The 20,643-nt window shown below is 48.0% G+C and overlaps 1 protein-coding gene across 2 annotated transcripts; it reads left to right on the top strand.

Moving 5' to 3' along the window:
• The first annotated feature begins 2,968 nt into the window (after positions 1 to 2,968).
• Positions 2,969 to 19,432, top strand: LOC100191476 (uncharacterized). 2 transcript variants are annotated; one of them, XM_008668676.3, is made up of 15 exons: positions 2,969 to 3,591; positions 3,687 to 3,764; positions 3,869 to 3,924; positions 4,493 to 4,612; positions 4,740 to 4,810; positions 8,686 to 8,779; positions 8,857 to 9,066; positions 15,987 to 16,238; positions 16,632 to 16,740; positions 17,809 to 17,876; positions 18,124 to 18,193; positions 18,289 to 18,363; positions 18,432 to 18,523; positions 18,612 to 18,721; positions 19,059 to 19,432. In XM_008668676.3, the coding sequence occupies exons 1-14, from the start codon at positions 3,217 to 3,219 to the stop codon at positions 18,691 to 18,693; spliced, it is 1,752 nt and encodes a 583-aa protein (XP_008666898.1). In that variant the 5' UTR covers positions 2,969 to 3,216; the 3' UTR covers positions 18,694 to 18,721; positions 19,059 to 19,432. The 2 variants fall into 2 exon arrangements, with proteins under 2 accessions (XP_008666898.1, NP_001130380.2); NM_001136908.2 differs by lacking the exon at positions 19,059 to 19,432 and having other exon boundaries at positions 3,135 to 3,591; positions 18,612 to 18,968.
• Positions 19,433 to 20,643: the final 1,211 nt, after the last annotated feature.

The following is a 20,643-nucleotide window of genomic DNA, read 5'->3' as shown; positions in this document are numbered from 1 at the left end:
GGAGGTCGGCCTCAGGAACTCGCCAGCTTCGGGAAAAGCCAACGGCTCGTCCACTATAATTCACCGGACTGTCCGGTGTACACCGGACTGTCCGGTGCGACTCCGGAGCAACGGTCATCTCCACGCCAACGGCTCTCTGCCGCGCATTTAATGCGCGCTCTGCGCGCGCAGGAGTCAGAGTCGCCCTTGCTGGCACACCGGACAGCAAACAGTACCTGTCCGGTGTGCACCGGACACCCAGGCGGGCCCACAAGTCAGAAGCTCCAACGGTCAGAATCCAACGGCAGTGATGACGTGGCAGGGGGCACCGGACTGTCCGGTGTGCACCGGACTGTCCGGTGCGCCATCGAACAGACAGCCTCCCAACGGCCACTTTTGGTGGTTGAGGCTATAAATACCCCAACCACCCCACCATTCATTGCATCCAAGTTTTCCACTTCCCAACTACTACAAGAGCTCTAGCATTCAATTCTAGACACACCAAAGAGATCAAATCCTCTCCAATTCCACACAAAGCCCTAGCGACTAGTGAGAGTGATTTGCCGTGTTCATTTGAGCTCTTGCGCTTGGATTGCTTCTTTTCTTTCTCACTTGTTCTTGTGATCAAAATTCCATTGTAATCAAGGCAAGAGGCACCAATTGTGTGGTGGCCCTTGCGGGGAAGTTTTGTTCCCGGCTTTGATTTGAGAAGAGAAGCTCACTCGGTCCGACGGATCGTTTTGAGAGAGGGAAGGGTTGAAAGAGACCCGGCCTTTGTGGCCTCCTCAACGGGGAGTAGGTTTGCAAGAACCGAACCTCGGTAAAACAAATCTCCGTGTCTCACTTACTTATTCGCTTGGGATTTGTTTTGCGCTCTCTCTTGCGGACTCGTTTCTTATTACTAACGCTAACCCCGGCTTGTAGTTGTGTTTATATTTGTAAATTTCAGTTTTGCCCTATTCACCCCCCCCCCTCTAGGCGACTTTCACTAGTCACTATTGATTGGAGTTGTCTTTGGATTTGGGAGAGGATTTGATCTCTTTGGAGTGTCTAGAATTGAATGCTATAGCTCTTGTAATGTGTTGAAGGTGGAAAACTTGGATGCAATTGAATGTGGGGTGGTTGGGGTATTTATAGCCCTAACCACCAAAATGTGGTCGTTGGAAGGCGCACCGGACAGTCCGGTGCGTCAGCCACATCAGCCGACCGTTGGGTTCTGACCGTTGGAGCTCTGACTTGTGGGGCCTCTGGGCTGTCCGGTGGTGCACCGGACAGGTCCTGTAGACTGTCCGGTGCGCCAATTGTGCATGCTCTGTCCTCTGCGCGCGCAGGCGCACATTAAATGCATTGCAGTCGACCGTTGCGCGCGAAGTAGCCGTTGCTCCGCTGGCACACCGGACAGTCCGGTGAATTATAGCGGAGCGGCCTCCCATTTTCCCGAAGGTGGCGAGTTCAGCGTCGAGTTCCCTGGTGCACCGGACACTGTCCGGTGGCACACCGGACAGTCCAGTGCGCCAGACCAAGGTGCCTTTGGGTTGTCTTTTGCTCTCTTTGTTTAAACCCTTTTTTGGTCTTTTTATTGGCTTATTGTGAACCTTTGGCACCTGTAAAACTTATAGACTAGAGCAAACTAGTTAGTCCAATTATTTGTGCTGGGCAATTCAACCACCAAAATCAATTAGGAAAAAGGTGTAAGCCTAATTCCCTTTCAATGGGCTTTTTTCTATGCGTGCATTCCATCTTTTGCTTCATCCCACCCAATTTCTTCTTTTAGTTTAGTCGTTGCTCTGCTAATCGTATTTGTTGACTCAACGAATCAATCAGTTGATTGAAGGTTGCAAAGGAAGGAGGGGAGAGGTGGAAGTCCATGATAGACGGGATCAGTCTTACTCTGTTTCTCTTCCCTATTCTGAACCTGAGTCCCTCAAGTTTCCAATTCTTCCTCATCATTCATTCATGCTCCATTGCTCATTATTCTAGATCTAGAGAAGAAGCCTTACATTGAAAAGGGCGTAAAGCTCAAGGCTGAGGCCGATAATGGCGAGCGCAGTGTTGTAAGTCATATTCTCTTCTCTGCCTTCTCCTTCCTTTCTCGACATTGTCATGTGCACGAGCAAACTCATAGATCTATTTTTGTTGGCTCCACATTTACACCATATACTCAAACATAATATAAATATTTTGAATCCCCATTATAAAGGTTTGGATGTATTTGAACAATTATCTTATCTACACAAGGTCTACCTATATGATGTATAGAAATAGAAGCAATGCGAGCATCTAACTCGTAAATATATAATGATTATGAAAATTTGAGTAGGTCTTTTGTTATGTTGGTTCGAGTACATGGAAAATTCCATCCTCATGTTTGGGAAACGAGAAGGAATTTTCTTCTTAAGGCATTGTTTGGTTATTACTACACCACATGGATTAGATAGAACTGGAAAAATTTAGTAGAGATTTTGACTTTATATTGATTTAAACCCACCTAATTCCCTCCAATCACATAGATTGTGATGAAAACGAACATGCCCTAAAGAGGCGGGTACGTGAATACATTCTCCACTAAAACTTTTTTCAATTGCCATGTGTACTTGGGTTAGACCTAGTGTCAGACTCCCTCCAATGGTTCCTTGGGGTAGCTCCCCTATCCGCTATCTCGTGTATGGTTGTGCCTCCAACCTCTCTATTCCTCCTCTCTCTCCCTTACTTCTCCGTGAGCACACGATTTCCTCACGTGAAGGGGAGCTCTAATCTCCCCCTTCACTAATCAGTTATAGTAATTATAAAATTAATTATTTTTTAGTTTAATTACTAGACAACAATATGTAGTACGATGTACGATACTATAAATATATTTAAAATGTAAAATGAGATCTGAATAGAGAGAATGGTTAGAAAAATAAAAACGGGAGAAATAAAAAAGAGAAAGGTATTTAAAAATGAATAGGAAATAAGAATAGACGAAGACGAGAGTGGGAATGGTTGGAATCAGGCTCACCCGGTGACCCGGGCACCCGGCCAACAGGCAGCAGCATTTCGCCACGACGCCACCTACGCGCACCCGCGCCGTGATCCCACGAGACCTCGCGACCCCACATGTCATGAACGTCAAGCACATTAATTCGTCCTCTCTCCGCTGCCCCTCCTATCTCCTCGCGAGCACCGCTGGCCTCGCTTAACGGCCTGATCTCCCAGCCGCCGCTTCCGCCTCGCGTCCCACCGGTCTCCATCTACATGCAGCCGCGCTCGCCACCGCCGTCGGAGGCGCCTGCGCCCTCCGACGCCATCATGATGCCCGGCGTGGGCGGCGTGGAGCCGGCCGTCACGTTGGGCCAGGTGCCGCGCTGGAGCGACCCCGACCAGCGCATCTTCCTCGCCTCCACGTCCGAAGAGGCGTCCGCGGAGGACGACGGATCCGGCACGACCTCTGCGTCTGGCTTCATCTCTTTCTCCGACCCGCTCACGGTCGACGACGGCGCCGTCGGGGGTGGCCACGCCGGGGGTGCCTCGCGCTTCCCCGTCGACCAGGAGATCAACTCTAGGATCTATCTCTGGCGTGGCCAGCCCTGGAACCTCGAGGTCGACGCGGTCGTCAATTCTACCAACGAGGTCTCGATTCCCGTCCCCACCTCGCATCAGTGCTGGGAATTGGACAATTTTTTTTGTGCTATAAGCTCCTGTCTTTGTTCCGGGGATTCGTGCAGAGCTTGGACGAGGCGCACAGTAGCCCGGGGTTGCATGCTGCTGCCGGGTCAGGGCTCGCCGAGGAGTGCGCCACCTTGGTACTGTTCATGGCAGCTTGTGGCAAATTAATGGGGCAAGTTTGTTCAACTGTGCTGATCGTTGATGTTAAGCATCAACTGTCTTCTGCTCGACAATTTTGCAGGGAGGTTGCCGAACTGGGATGGCCAAGATGACCAATGCCTACGATCTGCCTGCAAGGTAAGCTGGGCCTATGTTATTTGTATTTACACTTATTGGAAAAATGTATATATGTGTTCGCCTTGGACACCTAAGCTATAACATTTAGTATGTGTTATGTGGTTCTGCAATGACGGCTGTGCCCCTTTACATTAAACGATTTAAAGTTCGCAGCTTCATGTTTCCTTCAAATCTCTAGCAGTGAGGGCAACACAAGCGTTTCTGCTTATGGAGTCACAACAGGGGTTGTTTTGCCTGTTTTTTTTATCTGAATCTTCTGATGTAGCACTAGTGTGATTGTTGTTTCTGATTAAGCAAAGTATACACCTTCTTGTGCCTGTGTTGCACAAAACACTGCATACCACACCCTGATTCACTTTATATAACAAGAGCTGTTGTTGAACCCATATAACTTGTTACTTCAAGCAAGCGCGGTGGCCAGTATTGCTAGTAATTGAAGATTTAGTGAAAGTCTAACTTCGCTGAAGCTAGCGGTTGAACACTCAAAGATTTACTCATCCAACATGTTGTTCTGTGGTTGTCTGTATTCTTAGTTATGCTAAGATGCATGTATCAATTGATTATGCAGGAAGGTCATCCATACCGTGGGCCCCAAATATGCTGTCAAGTATCACACAGCTGCAGAGAATGCACTTAGTCACTGCTATCGGTCCTGCTTGGAACTGCTCATTGAGAATGGTCTTGAAAGGTACACGTAGGATCATATTGCTTAAATCTAGTTGCTAATTTTAGTTTGACAAATGATGTTTGGGTCATCCTGTTTCACATATTGAACTTTATATTATTAGTAATATTTCTGTTGCTTATTTCATTAGCATCGCAATGGGTTGTATATACACAGAAGCTAAAAACTACCCTCGTGAACCAGCTGCTCATGTGGCAATAAGTAAGTTCTTATTTTTATTTACTTTTCTTTACTTATGCTATAGAATATTCCTTATCATCATATGCATGAATGAAAACATTTTATTTGTAAATATTGATGATAGCTGCGGTACTACTACAACAACTAAGCCTTTTATTCCAAACAAGGTAGGGTAGGCTAGAGTTAAAAGTACAATAAAACCCACAAGTCAAGGTTTAGGCACATGTATATCTATTTTCTATACAATCCTATATAAAGCTAAATCTTTGGGCTATCCCATCCTTTTAAGTCTCTTTTTACTATCTCTTTTCATGTCAACATCGGCCTTCTTCTTCCTCTCTTCTTTTTGCTATCATGCCATAGGATCCCGCTACGCACTGACGCTTCTAGAGGTCTAAGTTCAACATGTCCAAACCATCTCAACCGATGTTGGACAAGTTTTTCTTTAATTGGTGCTACGTCTAGCCTATCACGTATATCATCATTTCAGACTTGATACCTTCTTGTATGGCTACAAACCCAATGCAACATACACATTTCAACAACACTTTCTGCTGAACATGTCATCTTTTTGTAGTCCAATATTCTTCATCATACAAAATAGTAGGTATAATTGCCATCCTATAAAACCTCTTGTCATATAGAACGCTAGATGCTTGACACTACTTCATCCACCCTGCTTTGATTCTCTACCCAACATCTTCATTAATATCCCCGTCTCTCTTGAACATTGATCCTAAATATCTAAAGTTGTTCTTTCTAGACATTATTTGACCTTCCAAACTAACATATCCTTCCTTATATGTAGTGCCAAAATTATGTCTCATATATTCTGTATTTACTTCTATTGAGTCTAAAACATTTAGACTCTAGAGTCTACCGAGACAACTCTAGTTTCCTATTTACTCCTGTGTCCTATTCGACTTTCATCAACTAGCACTACATCATCCACAAAAGCATACACCAATGGATCCCCTTATATGTCTCTTGTGACCTTATCCATCACCAAGATAAAAAGATAAGGGCTCAAAGTTGATCCTTAATGGAGTCCTATTCTAATCGGGAAGTCATCTGTGTCCCTATCACTCATTCGAACATTAGTCACAACATTATTGTCAATGTTCTTAATGAGTCCAACACACTTCTTTTAAACTTTATGTTTGTCCAAATTCCAGCACATAACATTCCTTAGTATTTTGTTATAATCTTTCTACAAGTCAATGAAACCATGTGTAGATCATTCTCTCTATACTACTCTATTACTTGTCTTATTAAGAAAATGGCTTCCATGGTTGACCTTTCAGGCATGAAACTAAATTGGTTCAAAGAGATCCTCGTTATTCCTCTCAGACGATGCTCGATAACTCTCTCACATAGCTTCATAGTATGGCCCATCAACATAATTCTCTGTAATTAGTACTCCCTCCGCTTTTTTATTTGTCGCGGTTTAGTGCAAAAATGAACTAGCGGGCGACAAATATTTGAAAAAGGAGGTAGTATAACTTTGTACATCCCCCTTATTCTTGTAGATTGGTACTAATATACTTCACTCATTAGGCATCTGGTTCGACTAGAAGATATGGGCCCTGTTTGTTTCAGCTTTTTTCAGCTTCTGGCCATCAGAAGCTGTTGCAGACTGCCAAACGCCCAACTTTTCAGCTTGTTTCTATGAGTCACTTTAGTCAAAACCATCTAAAATCAACGTAAACACAGAATTGATCGAGTCTTGGATAGTAGCAAACCATCACTTTCTACATCCTAAACCCTATGGACTCTTTTATATTCCTCCGCATGTAATCTCCATGATATTCAGATTCTCTTCACAACCAGATTCTCCACACAGCCAGATTCTCAAAAAAGCTCCTCAGAAATAAGCTGAACCAAACAGGCCTATGGTTGAATAACTTGGTTAGCCGTACTATAGCTATGTCCCCGTGGCATCTCCATATCTCAATTGGGATACCATTAGGGCCCATCACCTTACCCTGTTTCATCATTTTCAATGATTCTTGGATCCTACGTACAAAGCATCTACTGGTATCATCAAAAGAGTCATCTAACTAAAAGGTTGTGTTTCCATTCTCCCTATTGAACAGTTTGTCAATACTCCATTTATGCCTGATTTGATCCTCCTTCACTGAGAAGTGCACTATTTCATATTTAATGCACTTAACATGATTAAAGTTCCTTGTCTTCTTCTCACGAACCCTAGTTATCCTATATATGTTCTTCGTACTCAAGCATTGGTAAAGGTCCTCATACACTCTATCCTTTGGCACACTTATAGCTCGCTTTACAGTCTACTTTGTACTTCTCTATGTTGTCCATAATCATGTTATGGTACAAACATCTGTAGCATTTGTTCTTCTCCTTAATAGCCCTTTGGACTTCCTCATTCCACCATCTAGTATCTTTAGCTTCACCTCCACTCCCTTAAGTTAATCTGCACATCTATGAAGCCAACTTCCGGGTTGTCATCTTCTCCCGCATGTTGACGTCATCTTCTTCCTTTCAAGTGCCCTCTTTGATGATCCTTTCCTTGAAGACTTCTCCCTTCTCCCCTTTCAATTTTCACCACTTTGCTATCACAATCTTAGTTTGTTTATCCCTACACACCTGAAAACGAAAGACCGTCGCCACAAGCTTATGTTAAGAGACAACACACTCCCTAGGTACACCTTACAATCCAAGTATGCTTCTTAATCTTTATCCTCTCTTGTCAGAATAAAGTCAATCTGACTAGAGTGCTGACCACTACTATAGGTTACTAAATTGGAGTCTCTCTTCCTAAAGGTGTTGGCTATCAATAGGTCAGAAGCTACCGTAGAGTCCAAGATTTCATCTCACTCCTGATTCCTATTACCAAACCTCCATGAACCGCCTTGGAACTTGCACTTGTTGTAACTACATGCCCATTAATGTCCCCTCCTATGAAAAGCTTCTCACTAATAGGTATAGATTTAACTATGCAATTTAAATCTTCCTAGAAGAGTCACTTAGCACTCTCATCGTGGATTACTTAGGGCTTACACACTAACTACGTTCAAGACTAAATAAAAAACAAGCTTGACTAAGATAATCCTATCTCTTTGCCTCCTCACACCCACCACATTGTTCTTGATACTCTTATCAATCAAAACTCTTCTACTCCATTTTTATTTGCAGTTGTCCCTGTGTACCAAAGCTTGGAGCCTGTTTTGTCGACCTCTTTCACCTTCTGACCCTTCCATTTAGTCTCTTGGACGCAGAAGATATTAAGACGTCTCCTAATCACTGTCTCAACTAACTCCCTTAACTTAGCTATAAGTGATCGTACATTCCAACTACCTAAACGGAACCTAGTTAATTCGACTAGCTTTCTTACCCTTCGCACCCGTCGGTAATGCGAAGACCCTTGTACATTTTTGCTACACTCGGGTATCGATATAGCCTGCCACTAAGGAAGTAGCAACCTGATCCTTGCTCACTTGATGTCATGCCCATATAGCGACATGCCGCATCACCAACAGGGTGACGACCCACACCCTACCTTGCTCATTTAACACCATATCCAGGTTTTGATAAGGCGTGTCGCTAAAGGGTTACGTCCCAACGAATTTCTTTCAGGTTTCATCTCTATTAGAATGAGTAGGTTTAACGTTGGCTTGCCAAGCCTAACACAACCCTCCTCCTTTATCAGGGCTTGAGACTTGCTATGTTGAGGCAACATAGTCAAAGTTGTTAGCTGTGGTACTATCCTTAACAAAAAGTAACTCTCAACACCCCTCCCACTTCTTGCAACCACGTACAAGACAAAGCAGTCAGTGGTAGAAAATGGAAGTTAGGGATGAATTGTTCTTTCTGCACTCATGCTTTTACTCCATGAATATTTAAGGTAAATAGTTTATATTCTGTAGGAACTGTTAGACGTTTCCTGGAGAAGCAAAAAGACAAAATAGCTGGTGTTGTTTTTTGTACTACATCATCATCTGACACAGAGATATACAAACGGTACTTAAACTGAACCCGAGAAACTGTATTACCTTTTATTTGCTCATCAGCTGCTTATAAGCAATTAAACAATGCAGATTGCTCCCACTATATTTCCCTCGGGACAAGCAGGAGGAATATATTGCGATAGTAAAGCTCCCAGCTGATGTTGGGGATGAGAATGGTGAGACGGCAATAGATGAAAGGAAAATAAGAATAAGACCTTTGCCTGCTGGTGTGCTAGACAGAACAGTGTCTGCAAATCTTGTTGATCTTCCTCTTTCCAATTCTGGATCGGCATTGAAGAGGTGAATTTAAAAGTTTGACATACTTTTATGCTTTCAATATTGGATGGTACAAATTCAAATATGTTTTGGATTTATATAACTTCAAGACTTAATGTTCTTCCATGTGCCTGATACTAATCTGTGTCTTACTGCCTCCGTCCTACAATAGTGTTCCACAACACACCATGCACATTGACCAATGAAGTACTATTTCCAAGAAAATAAACCGAAGTGAAATGACCATCTATACCCCTAATAAATAGCACATATTTCTTTCTTTCCAAACATTTAATTAGGGCGAAGGGTGGAAACATAACAATAACTACACTCTTGGAATCCTCAATTGAAAAACATTGTGGAACATTTCCTAGGTCATGGACAATATTGTACTCCTTCCATAACAAATTACTATAAGACGTTTTGGCTTCTATATACATAGTTTTTTCTATGCACTTATAGATATATAGTATGTCTAAATACATAGTAAAAACAATGCATTTATAATGGCCAAAACATCTTTAAATTTGGAACGGAGGCGTATAATAGAGGGAGAAATTATTATATCCTTTTTTCTCATAGTAATTAGCTTGAATTGTATTTTTATGTTCCTATTTGTTCAGATCCATACATTTAAGTCGTTATCATTCTTGTTTTTTTGGAAGATATAACATGTGAAAGGGCCTCTACCTGAATTGATTAGGTGGTTAGCACTCCTCAGGTCCTGAGTTTGACTCTCTCCATAGGAGCAGATTTCAGGCTGGAGTTAATAAAATCCCCTCGCCTGTCCCACGTCAAAGCAAATGTCTAAGGCTCGGCTCCAGTTGCAGTCGTTTCTCACATGGACTACGATGCCGCTGTGTATAGGTGGGATAGGGGTTTAGAGGTTTCTTGATCTGCGTGAGAAGATCTTAATATAATTAGGGGCTTGTCTTACTTCCCGCAGGTAGTTTGAAAGAAATATCCTTATTATACTTGTTAGAGTGTTAGGCCTGTTAAGGCTTGGCCCATGTGGCCCATGTAAACACTATATAGCTAACCTGTTGGGTAGCCCTAATCTATTGAATATTCACTCCAATATGGTATCAGACTGGTTTCCTTCCCTACAGCCGCCGCTGCCCTAGCCCTAGGGTTTCTGGCGCCGCCACCCTCCCTACAGCCGCCGCTACCCTCGCCCTAGGGTTTCTGGCGCCGCCACCCTATCCTAGGGTTTCAGCCGCCGCCGCCAGACTCCCGCCCAGGGCTTCCGCCGCCGTCTGCCTGGCTCCGCGCCCCTGCTTCACCGCGCCTGGCCGCGTCCCTGCTGCGCAGCGTCTGGCCGCGTCCAGCCGCGGCCCCGCCGCCACTGCGCGCGCCCTCAGCCGCGCAAGGACCGGCCGCGCCGCCCAGGGCGCCTCCGCCGCCGCCTCCTCTTTCCCGGCGCGCCCATGGCTGGTCAGCAGCGCCCCTCTCTCTCCAACTCCTCCTTCCCTCCCCTCTCCTCCTGGGTGCGCGCTGCATCCCCTGGCCGACGCGCCGCCGTGCCCCACCCCCTGCCAGCCGTCGCCGACCCTACCTCCCCTGCTGGCGCGCCCGCCCTGGTAGCAGATGCGTGGGGGTCGGTTCCCGTCTCCCCCGCACTTGGGCCCGCGTGGGGGGCTGCGCCTAGCGCCACCAGTGGGGACCCCACTGCTGCCGGCGCCGCCTCTGCTCTTGCGGCCGTGGCGGCTGTGGTTCCAGCGGGAACTGCCGATCTGGAGGACTCCAACCCGCCACCGCCAATCCCCCCGTCGATGGTTGTCGATCCGCCGCCTCCTCCACCGCTCACCCACCAGGAAGACACTGTCGCCGCCCTCACCGCTGCTCGTGCAAAGCACGCTGCTCGACAGGCCCGCTTGCGGGAAGCGGCCCTCGCGTGGGAGCGCGCGCGCGCGGCCGCCGATGCTATCGCTGCTCAAATTGCCGCGGCGGAACAGCACCTCGCTTCGCCTGCGGCCCACGACGGCGGGGCCACCTCCGCTAACACCATAGGCGGCGTGTACGGCGTCCCGACCGTACCGACAGTCGGGACCGGGCCCCGGACCATCCCCGAGGTGCTCTGGCATGACCCGGCTGACCCGCTCGTGGCTCAGCTCCACCTACAGGCTGGGAGTGTCCAGAACATTCGCCTGATGGTTCCGGTCGTCCTGGAGTCAGAGTCGCCATCCTACACGCGTTGGCGGGACTTGCTTCTTCTCACTCTTCGTCGCTACGCCCTGGATGACCACGTCCTCTGCGACCCCATCGGTGTGGCGCCGACTGCTGCGTGGGTGCGCCTCGACAGCATCGTGCTCACCTGGATCGTGGGGACGATCTCCGTCGACCTCCACAGCCTCCTCCGGAACCTTCCTCATGCTCGTGCTGTTTGGCTTGCCATCGAGAGCCAGTTCATGGGCAACGCCGAGGCCCGGGCTCTCCGCCTCGACGCCGCTTTTCGCACCTTCGTCCAGGGGGACCTCAGTGTCAGTGCATACTGCCGCCAGATGAAGACCATGGCGGACTCACTTGGCGATCTGGGCTGCCCCGTGGAGGACCGCATCCTAGTCCTCAACGTCCTCCGCGGCCTCGGCGATCGCTACACCCACCTCCGGTCATTGCTCATGCGCCAGCGCCCCTTTCCTACCTTCCTCCAGGTTCGCGACGACCTCGCCCTGGAGGAGATCACTCTGGGGGCTCAGGCTGCATCGATCTCCGGCCCGGGGTCCTCGTCCTCTTCGACAGCACTTGCGGCTTTCACCCCGACCCGTCCGCCCACTCCGTCACAGTCTGCCCTTGGCCCTCGCCCTCCCGGACCGAGCATGGGCGGCGGGGGTCGAGGTGGCGGAGGCGGGGGCGGTGGTGGACGTCGCCGCCGTGGTGGCCGCGGTGGTGGTGGTGGTGGTGGTTCTGGTGGTGGTGTCCGTGGCCACGCATCGACGCCGGGACCCCAGCAGAGTGCGCCTTGGCCCACTTTCCACCACCCGTGGTCAGGGCGCATCTCCATGTGGCCGTTCCAGGGGCCTGGCTCTGAGGCTCGGCCTCCGGCGGCCATGTTCGCTGGTGCGCAGCCAGGGTTCGCTTTCGCCTCTCCGTCGCCCTGGACCTCGACACCTGCCGTTTCGTCGTGGCCCACGCCTCCGGCTTCTCCACCGTCCGGGCTGGTTGGTTGGGACGCGGCCGCCCTGGCTGCCTTCCAGACTCCTACTCTGACTCCGCCGATGGGTCCCGAGTGGATCGCGGACACCGGTGCTACCTACCACACCACCCCCGACCCTGGTATACTCACCTCTGTTCGCCCTCCTTCTTCCTCTCTCCCCTCGTCCATCATGGTGGCGAATGGCTCGTGTCTTCCTGTCACATCTGTGGGTGCCGCCGGCCCTCCCGGCTCTTTTCGCGTTCCCGATGTTCTTGTCGCTCCTTCTTTGGTCCACAATCTTCTTTCTATTCGTCGGTTTACTGCTGATAATTCTTGTTCTGTCGAGTTTGACTCTTTTGGTCTTACTGTGAAGGACTCGGCAACTCGACGCCCCCTCCTCAGATGTGACAGCACCGGCCCCCTCTACACCCTTCGGCTTCCGTACGCCACATCTTCTTCGTCTTCGTCACCTGACACAGCTGCTGTTTTTGCTGCCGCCACGTCTTCTACCACCTGGCATCGTCGCCTTGGTCACCCCGGACGCGACGCCTTGATGCAGCTTACTCGTAGTGCCACTATCCCATGTACTAGATCCCATGATGAGCATCTTTGTCATGCGTGCCAGTTAGGCCGTCATGTTCGTCTTCCTTTTTCTTCTTCTTCCTCTCATGCTACTCATGCATTTGATCTTGTACACTGCGATTTGTGGACTTCACCTATTACCAGTATGTCAGGCTACAAATACTATCTTGTGGTGCTTGATGACTTTTCTCATTATGTGTGGACTTTTCCTTTGCGTGCCAAGTCTGAGACTTTCCCCGCCCTCCGCCACTTCTTCGCCTGGGTGTCCACTCAGTTCGGCCTCACCATTAAGGCCGTTCAGTGTGACAATGGTCGGGAGTTCGATAACTCCACCTCCCGCGACTTCTTTCTCTCCCACGGGATGCAATTGCGGATGTCTTGCCCGTATACCTCCTCCCAGAACGGCAAGGCTGAGCGCATGATTCGCACGACCAACGACACCATCCGCACTCTTCTTCTCCAGGCGCACCTTCCGGCTTGTTTCTGGGTCGAGGCCCTCCACACCTCTACCTACCTCCTCAACCGTCTCCCTTCCACTGCGTGCCCGGCCCCCACTCCTCACCAGGCACTCTTCGGTACCCCTCCGCGCTATGACCACCTCCGTGTCTTCGGGTGTGCTTGCTACCCGAACACCGCTGCCACTGCTCCTCACAAACTAGCACCCTGTTCCACCCTCTGTGTGTTTCTCGGGTACTCCCCGGACCACAAAGGCTACCGCTGCTTTGACCTCTGCTCTCGCCGGGTCCTCATCTCTCGCCATGTGGTGTTTGATGAGTCCGTATTTCCCTACTCCTCCACCACCACACCACCCTCCTCCGACCCTGACCTTGACCTCTTCACTCTCTTTCAGACTGACGCGGTGGTCGAGCCACCTCTCCTTCCTCTCTCTGCAGGTACTCGCTCACCACCTGTCGGTCCTACTCCCGGCCCGGTACCTTGCTCGGGTTCGGTGGTGTCGCGTCTCCGCGGAGCCCCGTCTCCGATCGCCCCCGGGCCGAGCGAGGGTGGTGGGACTGCACCGCCTCCGGGGCCGTCGGTTACGACCCCTCCGTCCCGCTTCGCCCAGCCGGTGCGGGTCTACCAGCGCCGGCTGCCGCCGCCGGGGTTCGCACCTCCACCGTCGCCGCCCCTGCCGCTGTCACCGCCGGTGGCCCAGTCCCCGCCAGGGACACCTACACCTCCGCCGCGGCCACCCGCGGCCCGTGTCGAGACGCCGGTGTACCATCCACCGCTCCTTCATCGCGACCCGCGGCATGTCCACCCGATGGTGACGCGGCACGCGGCCGGTACCCTGCCGCCCCGTGTCTTGGCGGCCACGACCGCCGACTCGCAGGTTTCTCCGGTACCCTCCTCCGTCCGCACCGCCCTGCTGGACCCCCACTGGCGTCAGGCGATGGAGGAGGAGTACGCGGCGCTCGTCGCCAACCAGACGTGGGATCTGGTGCCCCGTCCGCCCGGCACCAACGTCGTCACTGGCAAGTGGATCTGGACACACAAGCGACGGGCCGATGGTACCCTGGACCGGTACAAGGCTCGCTGGGTTCTTCGGGGCTTCACTCAGCGCCCCGGAGTCGACTACGATGAGACCTTCAGCCCGGTTGTGAAGCCGGCCACCGTCCGCACGGTGCTCTCGCTGGCCCTCGCTCGCTCCTGGCCAGTTCACCAGCTCGACGTCAAGAACGCCTTCCTGCACGGCGCCCTCACCGAGACCGTCTACTGCTGTCAGCCTGCGGGGTTCGTGGACTCCTCTCGCCCTGACATGGTCTGCCGGCTCAACAGGTCCCTCTATGGCCTCAAGCAGGCCCCCCGGGCGTGGCATTCCAGACTGGCTACCTTCCTGGTGACACTGGGCTTCGTGGAGGCCAAGTCCGACACGTCTTTGTTCGTCCACCATCATGGCGCAGAGACTGCCTACTTGCTACTCTACGTGGATGACATTGTCCTCACCGCCTCCAGTCCGTCTCTTCTTCGCCGCTTCGTCGACGCGCTTCAGCGGGAGTTTCCGGTCAAAGATCTGGGCGTGCTTCACCATTTCCTGGGGGTCACTGCTGAGCCTCGCCCCTCAGGACTCCTCCTTCACCAGCGACAGTATACACTTGACATTCTGGAGCGGGCCCAGATGAGTGACTGCAAGCCCTGCTCCACCCCTGTCGACACGCAGGCCAAGCTCTCTGAGGCCACGGGTGACCCAGTCGCGGACCCCACCGGCTACAGGAGTCTTGCCGGTGCCCTTCAGTACCTCACCTTCACCAGGCCGGACATCTCCTACGCCGTGCAACAGGTCTGCCTCCATATGCACGACCCTCGGGAGCCCCACCTTGCGGCGCTCAAGCGCCTCCTCCGTTACCTCCGGGGCACCGTCGACTACGGACTGCTTCTTCACCGGTCTACCTCCTCCGAGCTGGTCGTCTACACTGATGCTGACTGGGCCGGGTGCCCAGACACTCGGCGCTCCACCTCCGGCTACGCTGTCTTCTTAGGCGGCAACCTTGTGTCCTGGTCGTCGAAGCGCCAGCCGGTCGTTTCCCGCTCCAGTGCAGAGGCGGAGTACCGTGCCGTGGCCAACGGCGTGGCGGAGGCTGCCTGGCTCCGGCAGCTCCTTACCGAGCTTCACAGTCCCCTCTCCAGGAGCTCGGTGGTCTACTGCGACAACGTCAGCGCGGTCTACCTCTCCACCAACCCAGTGCAGCACCAGCGGACCAAGCATGTCGAGATCGATCTACACTTCGTCCGTGATTATGTCGCCGCCGGTACTGTTCGGGTCCTCCACGTCCCGACCACCTCCCAGTTTGCCGACATCTTCACCAAGGGTCTTCCGTCCTCGACCTTCGCCGAGTTTCGCTCCAGCCTCAACATCAGTAGTGGCTAGTTGAGTCTGTGGGGGGATCCTATTGTGTGATGTACTTCTTTTTGAGTCCAGTCTGTGTACTCCGCTGCGTCGGACGTCCAGACTGCGGGGGGGTGTTAGAGTGTTAGGCCTGTTAAGGCTTGGCCCATGTGGCCCATGTAAACACTATATAGCTAACCTGTTGGGTAGCCCTAATCTATTGAATATTCACTCCAATAATACTTAGTAAGATGATCGTTCCTTTTCTAGCGATTCTTTTCCCATCTAAGCAATTTGTTACAGGTTCTTTTGCTTTAAATGGTCTCTTGTATTGACTTATTGTCATAGATCTTGATCTTCAAATATTTGGTCTTCGACTCACTTTCTCTGGTTATTCTACAGGGGTTCTTTCAAGTTGGATTCATACTTGGATCCTTCATTTATGTCAATAATTAAAGATCCAGATCTGCGGCGCAAGGAGCAGTGGGAAAAATCCGCTCAAGCTCAAAAGGGATTTAATTATGCTAGGTTATTTGGATATGGGGATCTAGGTTGCCCTTCATTATCTGCAGCAGAGGAATACTCACTTCATTCACGATACCTCACTAAAGCAAATTCTCTTAATCTTTCAGAGATTGCTGAAATGAAAATAATGTATGTAGGTTTGTTATCTTATGATTTTATACTTGTCGCTTGTGCTTAATGGCAACATATCTAGTATAAAAAGGATTAGTTTGCTATCATATTAACATCAAATCTTGTCCATCAGATTCAAGTTCAACATCTACGGCTGAGTGCAATCCCACACAGGGTTGATGCCCTATTCTATGAAAACATAAGGGTTCTTTAGAAAATAGTCTAAGGGAGGGCTGGGATTGCACTCAACCGTGGGTGGTGAATCTGATAGACATGATTTTATGTTAGCACCCTGATCCTTTTACGCTAGATATGTTGCGGTGCTTAATTATGTTTGTGCGTAGATATATTTAATGACATATGCTCCAGTATCTTCACTGCCTGCAGTCTGATATTCTCTACCAACTGCAGTTATCGTGGTGGAGTTGATATTGAAGGACGCCCGGTTATGGTGGTTGTTGGTGCACACTTTCTTCTTCGATGCCTTGACCTTGAACGGTTTGTTCTTCATGTAGTGAAGGTAATGTATCTTGATGCATGTCCTAGAGCCTTGGATTAAGTGTCAGCATGCACTTTCTAATCATTTGGTGGCGTGTATATCATGGTTTTCTATGTGCACTGAGCATTATGCCATCACTTAATATTGGGAATACTAGTCTGTAGCATATTTTGTTAGTAAACCATGGAAATGTGTCTCAGTGAAATGATTAAAAGAATAAATCAGCCTGATGTATTTTTGCTCTTTTGTTTTTTAAAGAAAGGAAGTCCCTGCATTTATAGCAAGCAAATATGTTTTTACATACAAATGTTGGAATACCATTGTTCAGAACCAGCGAACCTTGATGAAACCTGAAACATGAAGCCACTTGCTCACAACTACCTACTGATGTGTTACTGAATTGCCCACATTTTCCCATCAGCTTAAACCATTTGGGTTAAACTGCTGGATACATGCAACTTAATATGGTAGGAGGACCACTTTGATTAGCGCAATTAAATAAAATAATTGTTTATTAATCCTATTCCATGTCTGAAGCATGAGGCAGCCTCCAATAAGTGAGAGCATTGAATTATAAGTTTGCAAAAGGTGGTCGCCATAACTCCAATTTTCAGATTTCATGTTACAAGAAACCTCCACTTGAGTTTTACAAAAAAATTGGTTCCCACAAATGTCCCATAATACTTGTACATTGGTGAGTACTGACAAACAAAATAATTAACTCCTGTGGTGCTAGGACATTTAACTTATAAATGCACTCAATCCAATTACTAGTCATCTTGGTCACAATTATATGAAAGTGAGGAATGATCTTACATCAAAACTAAAGCAAAGTTAATATGTACAAATGGCCCCTAAGAACATTTCAGTGTATTTGGAGGGAATATTCTTGCAAATGTTTTTTACACGCAGTAGAGCTGTGTATCATTATATTAAGAAGAATATACTCTGTCAAATGTGAAATTGAAGAATATATTGCTTTACTTATTTTGTGCGTATGTTGTTTTTTAAGACACTCATCTTGCAGATTTTGTATTGGGTTTTCTCAATAAGTTAATTCTGAAAATTGTGTCATATTTTCTGTCTTAGGAGTTTGAACCTTTGATTCAGAAGCCATATACAATTGTATATTTCCACTCCGCAGCATCATTACAACCGTAAGTGTTCGAGAAATGTGTTACTGGAGAAATTTCTTATTTTTCGCTTTTAATTCATATTGTAAAAAAGAACATCTTGTTGATTTTTTCTCGAGTTCGTGGGAGAGTTGTGTATCATTGTATTAAGCGAGGAAAAAATTGGTCCTGTGCAATTGTACCACCCTAGTCTCAACCAAGCTGTAGGAGGGTCCTGACACAGTTTTTCTAACTGATAAAACACACTCTGTGTATCTTGTTGAATTTTCAGGCAACCAGATTTAGGATTTATGAAGCGGTTACAACAAATACTAGGACGGAAACATCAGCGCAACCTTCATGTCAGTATATTTTGTGATGAAGCTGTATTCTATTTATTATATCCTATATAAGACGATAACAGGATCACACTTCTAACAACATTCACTACAAACAGGCAATTTATGTACTCCACCCAACGTTGGGTTTGAGAACAGCTGTTTTGGCAATGCAAATGTTTGTAGATGGAGAGGTACCTCCTAGTTCAGACATTTCTTCACTGTGCTTCATGAGATCTTAGCATCCTTTTTTCCTCTATAGGTCTGGAAGAAAGTTGTATATGTGGATAGGCTTGTGCAGCTGTTCAGATATGTACCACGCGAGCAACTTACAATTCCTGACTTTGTTTTTCAGTAAGTAGCCCTGCACGATACTTCCAGCTCTTGGCACATTTGTTTGCGTACTGTAAAACTGACTGTACTTGGTAACATGTTCTTGCAGGCACGATCTGGAGGTGAATGGTGGGAGGGGCCTAATTGTAGACCCAAGAACAAAGCACATATACCAGAGGACGTCCAGTTGATATATGCCAGTTCTGAGGCCTGAAGTTTGTTAGTTCTTGCACTGTACCATTCTAATGTTCACTTGTAATTTATTCCACGTGTTCATTTCTGTACCTAGTTAAGTTAGTCTATTCCATTCGTTCGTTCTCCTGCCTTGTGCAAGGGGGATTTCTCATCTGTATCTGTTGATATGTAGAACTGAATTAAAACTGGTGTCTACTCTAGATGTTGTTCAAACTTCACTTGTCCTGTACAAATTTTGGCAGTTGATATGTTCAACTTTATTTCAAGTTTCATTCCTTCTATTGTATTTTCCGCAAATAACTTCTGAATCATGATTTTGTAAGTGATCCATAACTGACATCAAATAATGGTCTTGTTTTAGTGCTTGAGCTTACAAAACAACAAAAAACTTTGGAAAGTACAAGTCACCCTGGGACTGAAGAGTTGAAGCTCCTGTCAACTGGCTTCTCAACCTAGTTCCGCAAAGTTGAATCCTCAAAGCTTGCACATTTTATTGCAGGGTAAATTTTCTTGTATATTGTTTCTAAGCAAATAATTTCTGTTGTGCAGGCTAAGCATTTTGGATTCACATTTATATTTCAATAAAAAACAAAAAGAATGTAAAAATGCACAATATAAAAACAAGAGGTCAATGGGCATCTCTCATGCGCATCCAAGGGAATCTAGAACTTGAGATGAACTTGAGATGCTTTGATTCTCCAATTTAAGATAGGTATATAAACAATCAGTGTATTCTTAAATTTAAAGATGTTTCAACTCTTTTTAAAAAGTTGTATTGTCTTTTTTTCAACGTACACGAGAGCTGTCGATTATATTGATAAAGAAGAAGGCCCAAAATAGACAAACGCCAGCCTCTTGAAGAGGACTACAATAAAAACAACTGCTACAATAAAAACTACGTCAACCCTACCAACGACAACAACACCCTAGCAATAGGAGCACACAACAGCTGACAACATGAGCACAAAACAAAAAGCCACCTAGTACAACAAAGACAGAATCTAATGAAAAGGCAAATAAACCTCCACCACAAAGTCCCAAAAGGCATGATCTTTTAAACTCAAAAGCTTCTTGAGGAGGCCTAGTGGTAACAACTCCTTTAGATGGTCTACGTAGGTTTGAATTGAACTCTCGTTGGGCTTCCCAGCAATCCCAACAATGCCTAGATCTTTAAACACACCACGCTATGCAAGACAGGCACTTGGATGAAGCGATGAGTTGTTATAGGATTTACGTCGATGCCTAACTGTTGTAGTTGATGGAGAGGGGAGCTAAAGAAGGGCATGCAAGGTCTTCATCCTCTCTAGCTCTGCTAGACAAAGAAGACATTGTCTCAATCGAAGGATCCTCTACTAGTCGAGGTTCTGTATTATCCTCAACTATAGAAAGATAAGGACCATGCACAGTCAAGTTAGCTTCATCAACAACCGGTGCGTCCTCCACCAGAACAACTTTTGTATTGTCCTCAACCATGGAATGAGAAGGATCGTCTTTGACGGTGGTAAAAAATGGTGTTCTTAAAAGTAGTTTGCGCAACCAAGGTAGCATCCTCATCATCTGATGTATCCTCCACCACAACAACATCCTCAACAGAGGTGACAACCTGGAGCAGCGTGGAGATCTCTGAAGGCACATCAATGGTTTGCTCGGTGGACATCATTTGGCGAGAATCTGCTTCAAATGTCCCTGCAACCACCTCATTAGTGGTAAGGTCCATCTCTCTATTAATATCCATACCATAGATCCTTCTGGGCATCTCACCAAGGATGGAGATTACAGAGTTTGCACTGGTGTCCTGACACACCAAGGAGTCGATAGTCATGCAGGCCGCTGCGGGAGAAGCAAGGATCGACGATGGCGAATTGTGCTTCATAGGAGAACAGGGCCAAAGAGCTTGGGCAAGTCAGAGACAAAAGCATGCTCCCCATGCGCCTCCGCATGCTCCA

Source organism: Zea mays, chromosome 1 (assembly GCF_902167145.1).
Source record: "Zea mays cultivar B73 chromosome 1, Zm-B73-REFERENCE-NAM-5.0, whole genome shotgun sequence".
NCBI classification, from domain to species: Eukaryota; Viridiplantae; Streptophyta; class Magnoliopsida; order Poales; family Poaceae; genus Zea; species Zea mays.
Note: the sequence above shows the minus strand (reverse complement) of the source record. Positions and strands in the feature narration are given on the sequence as shown.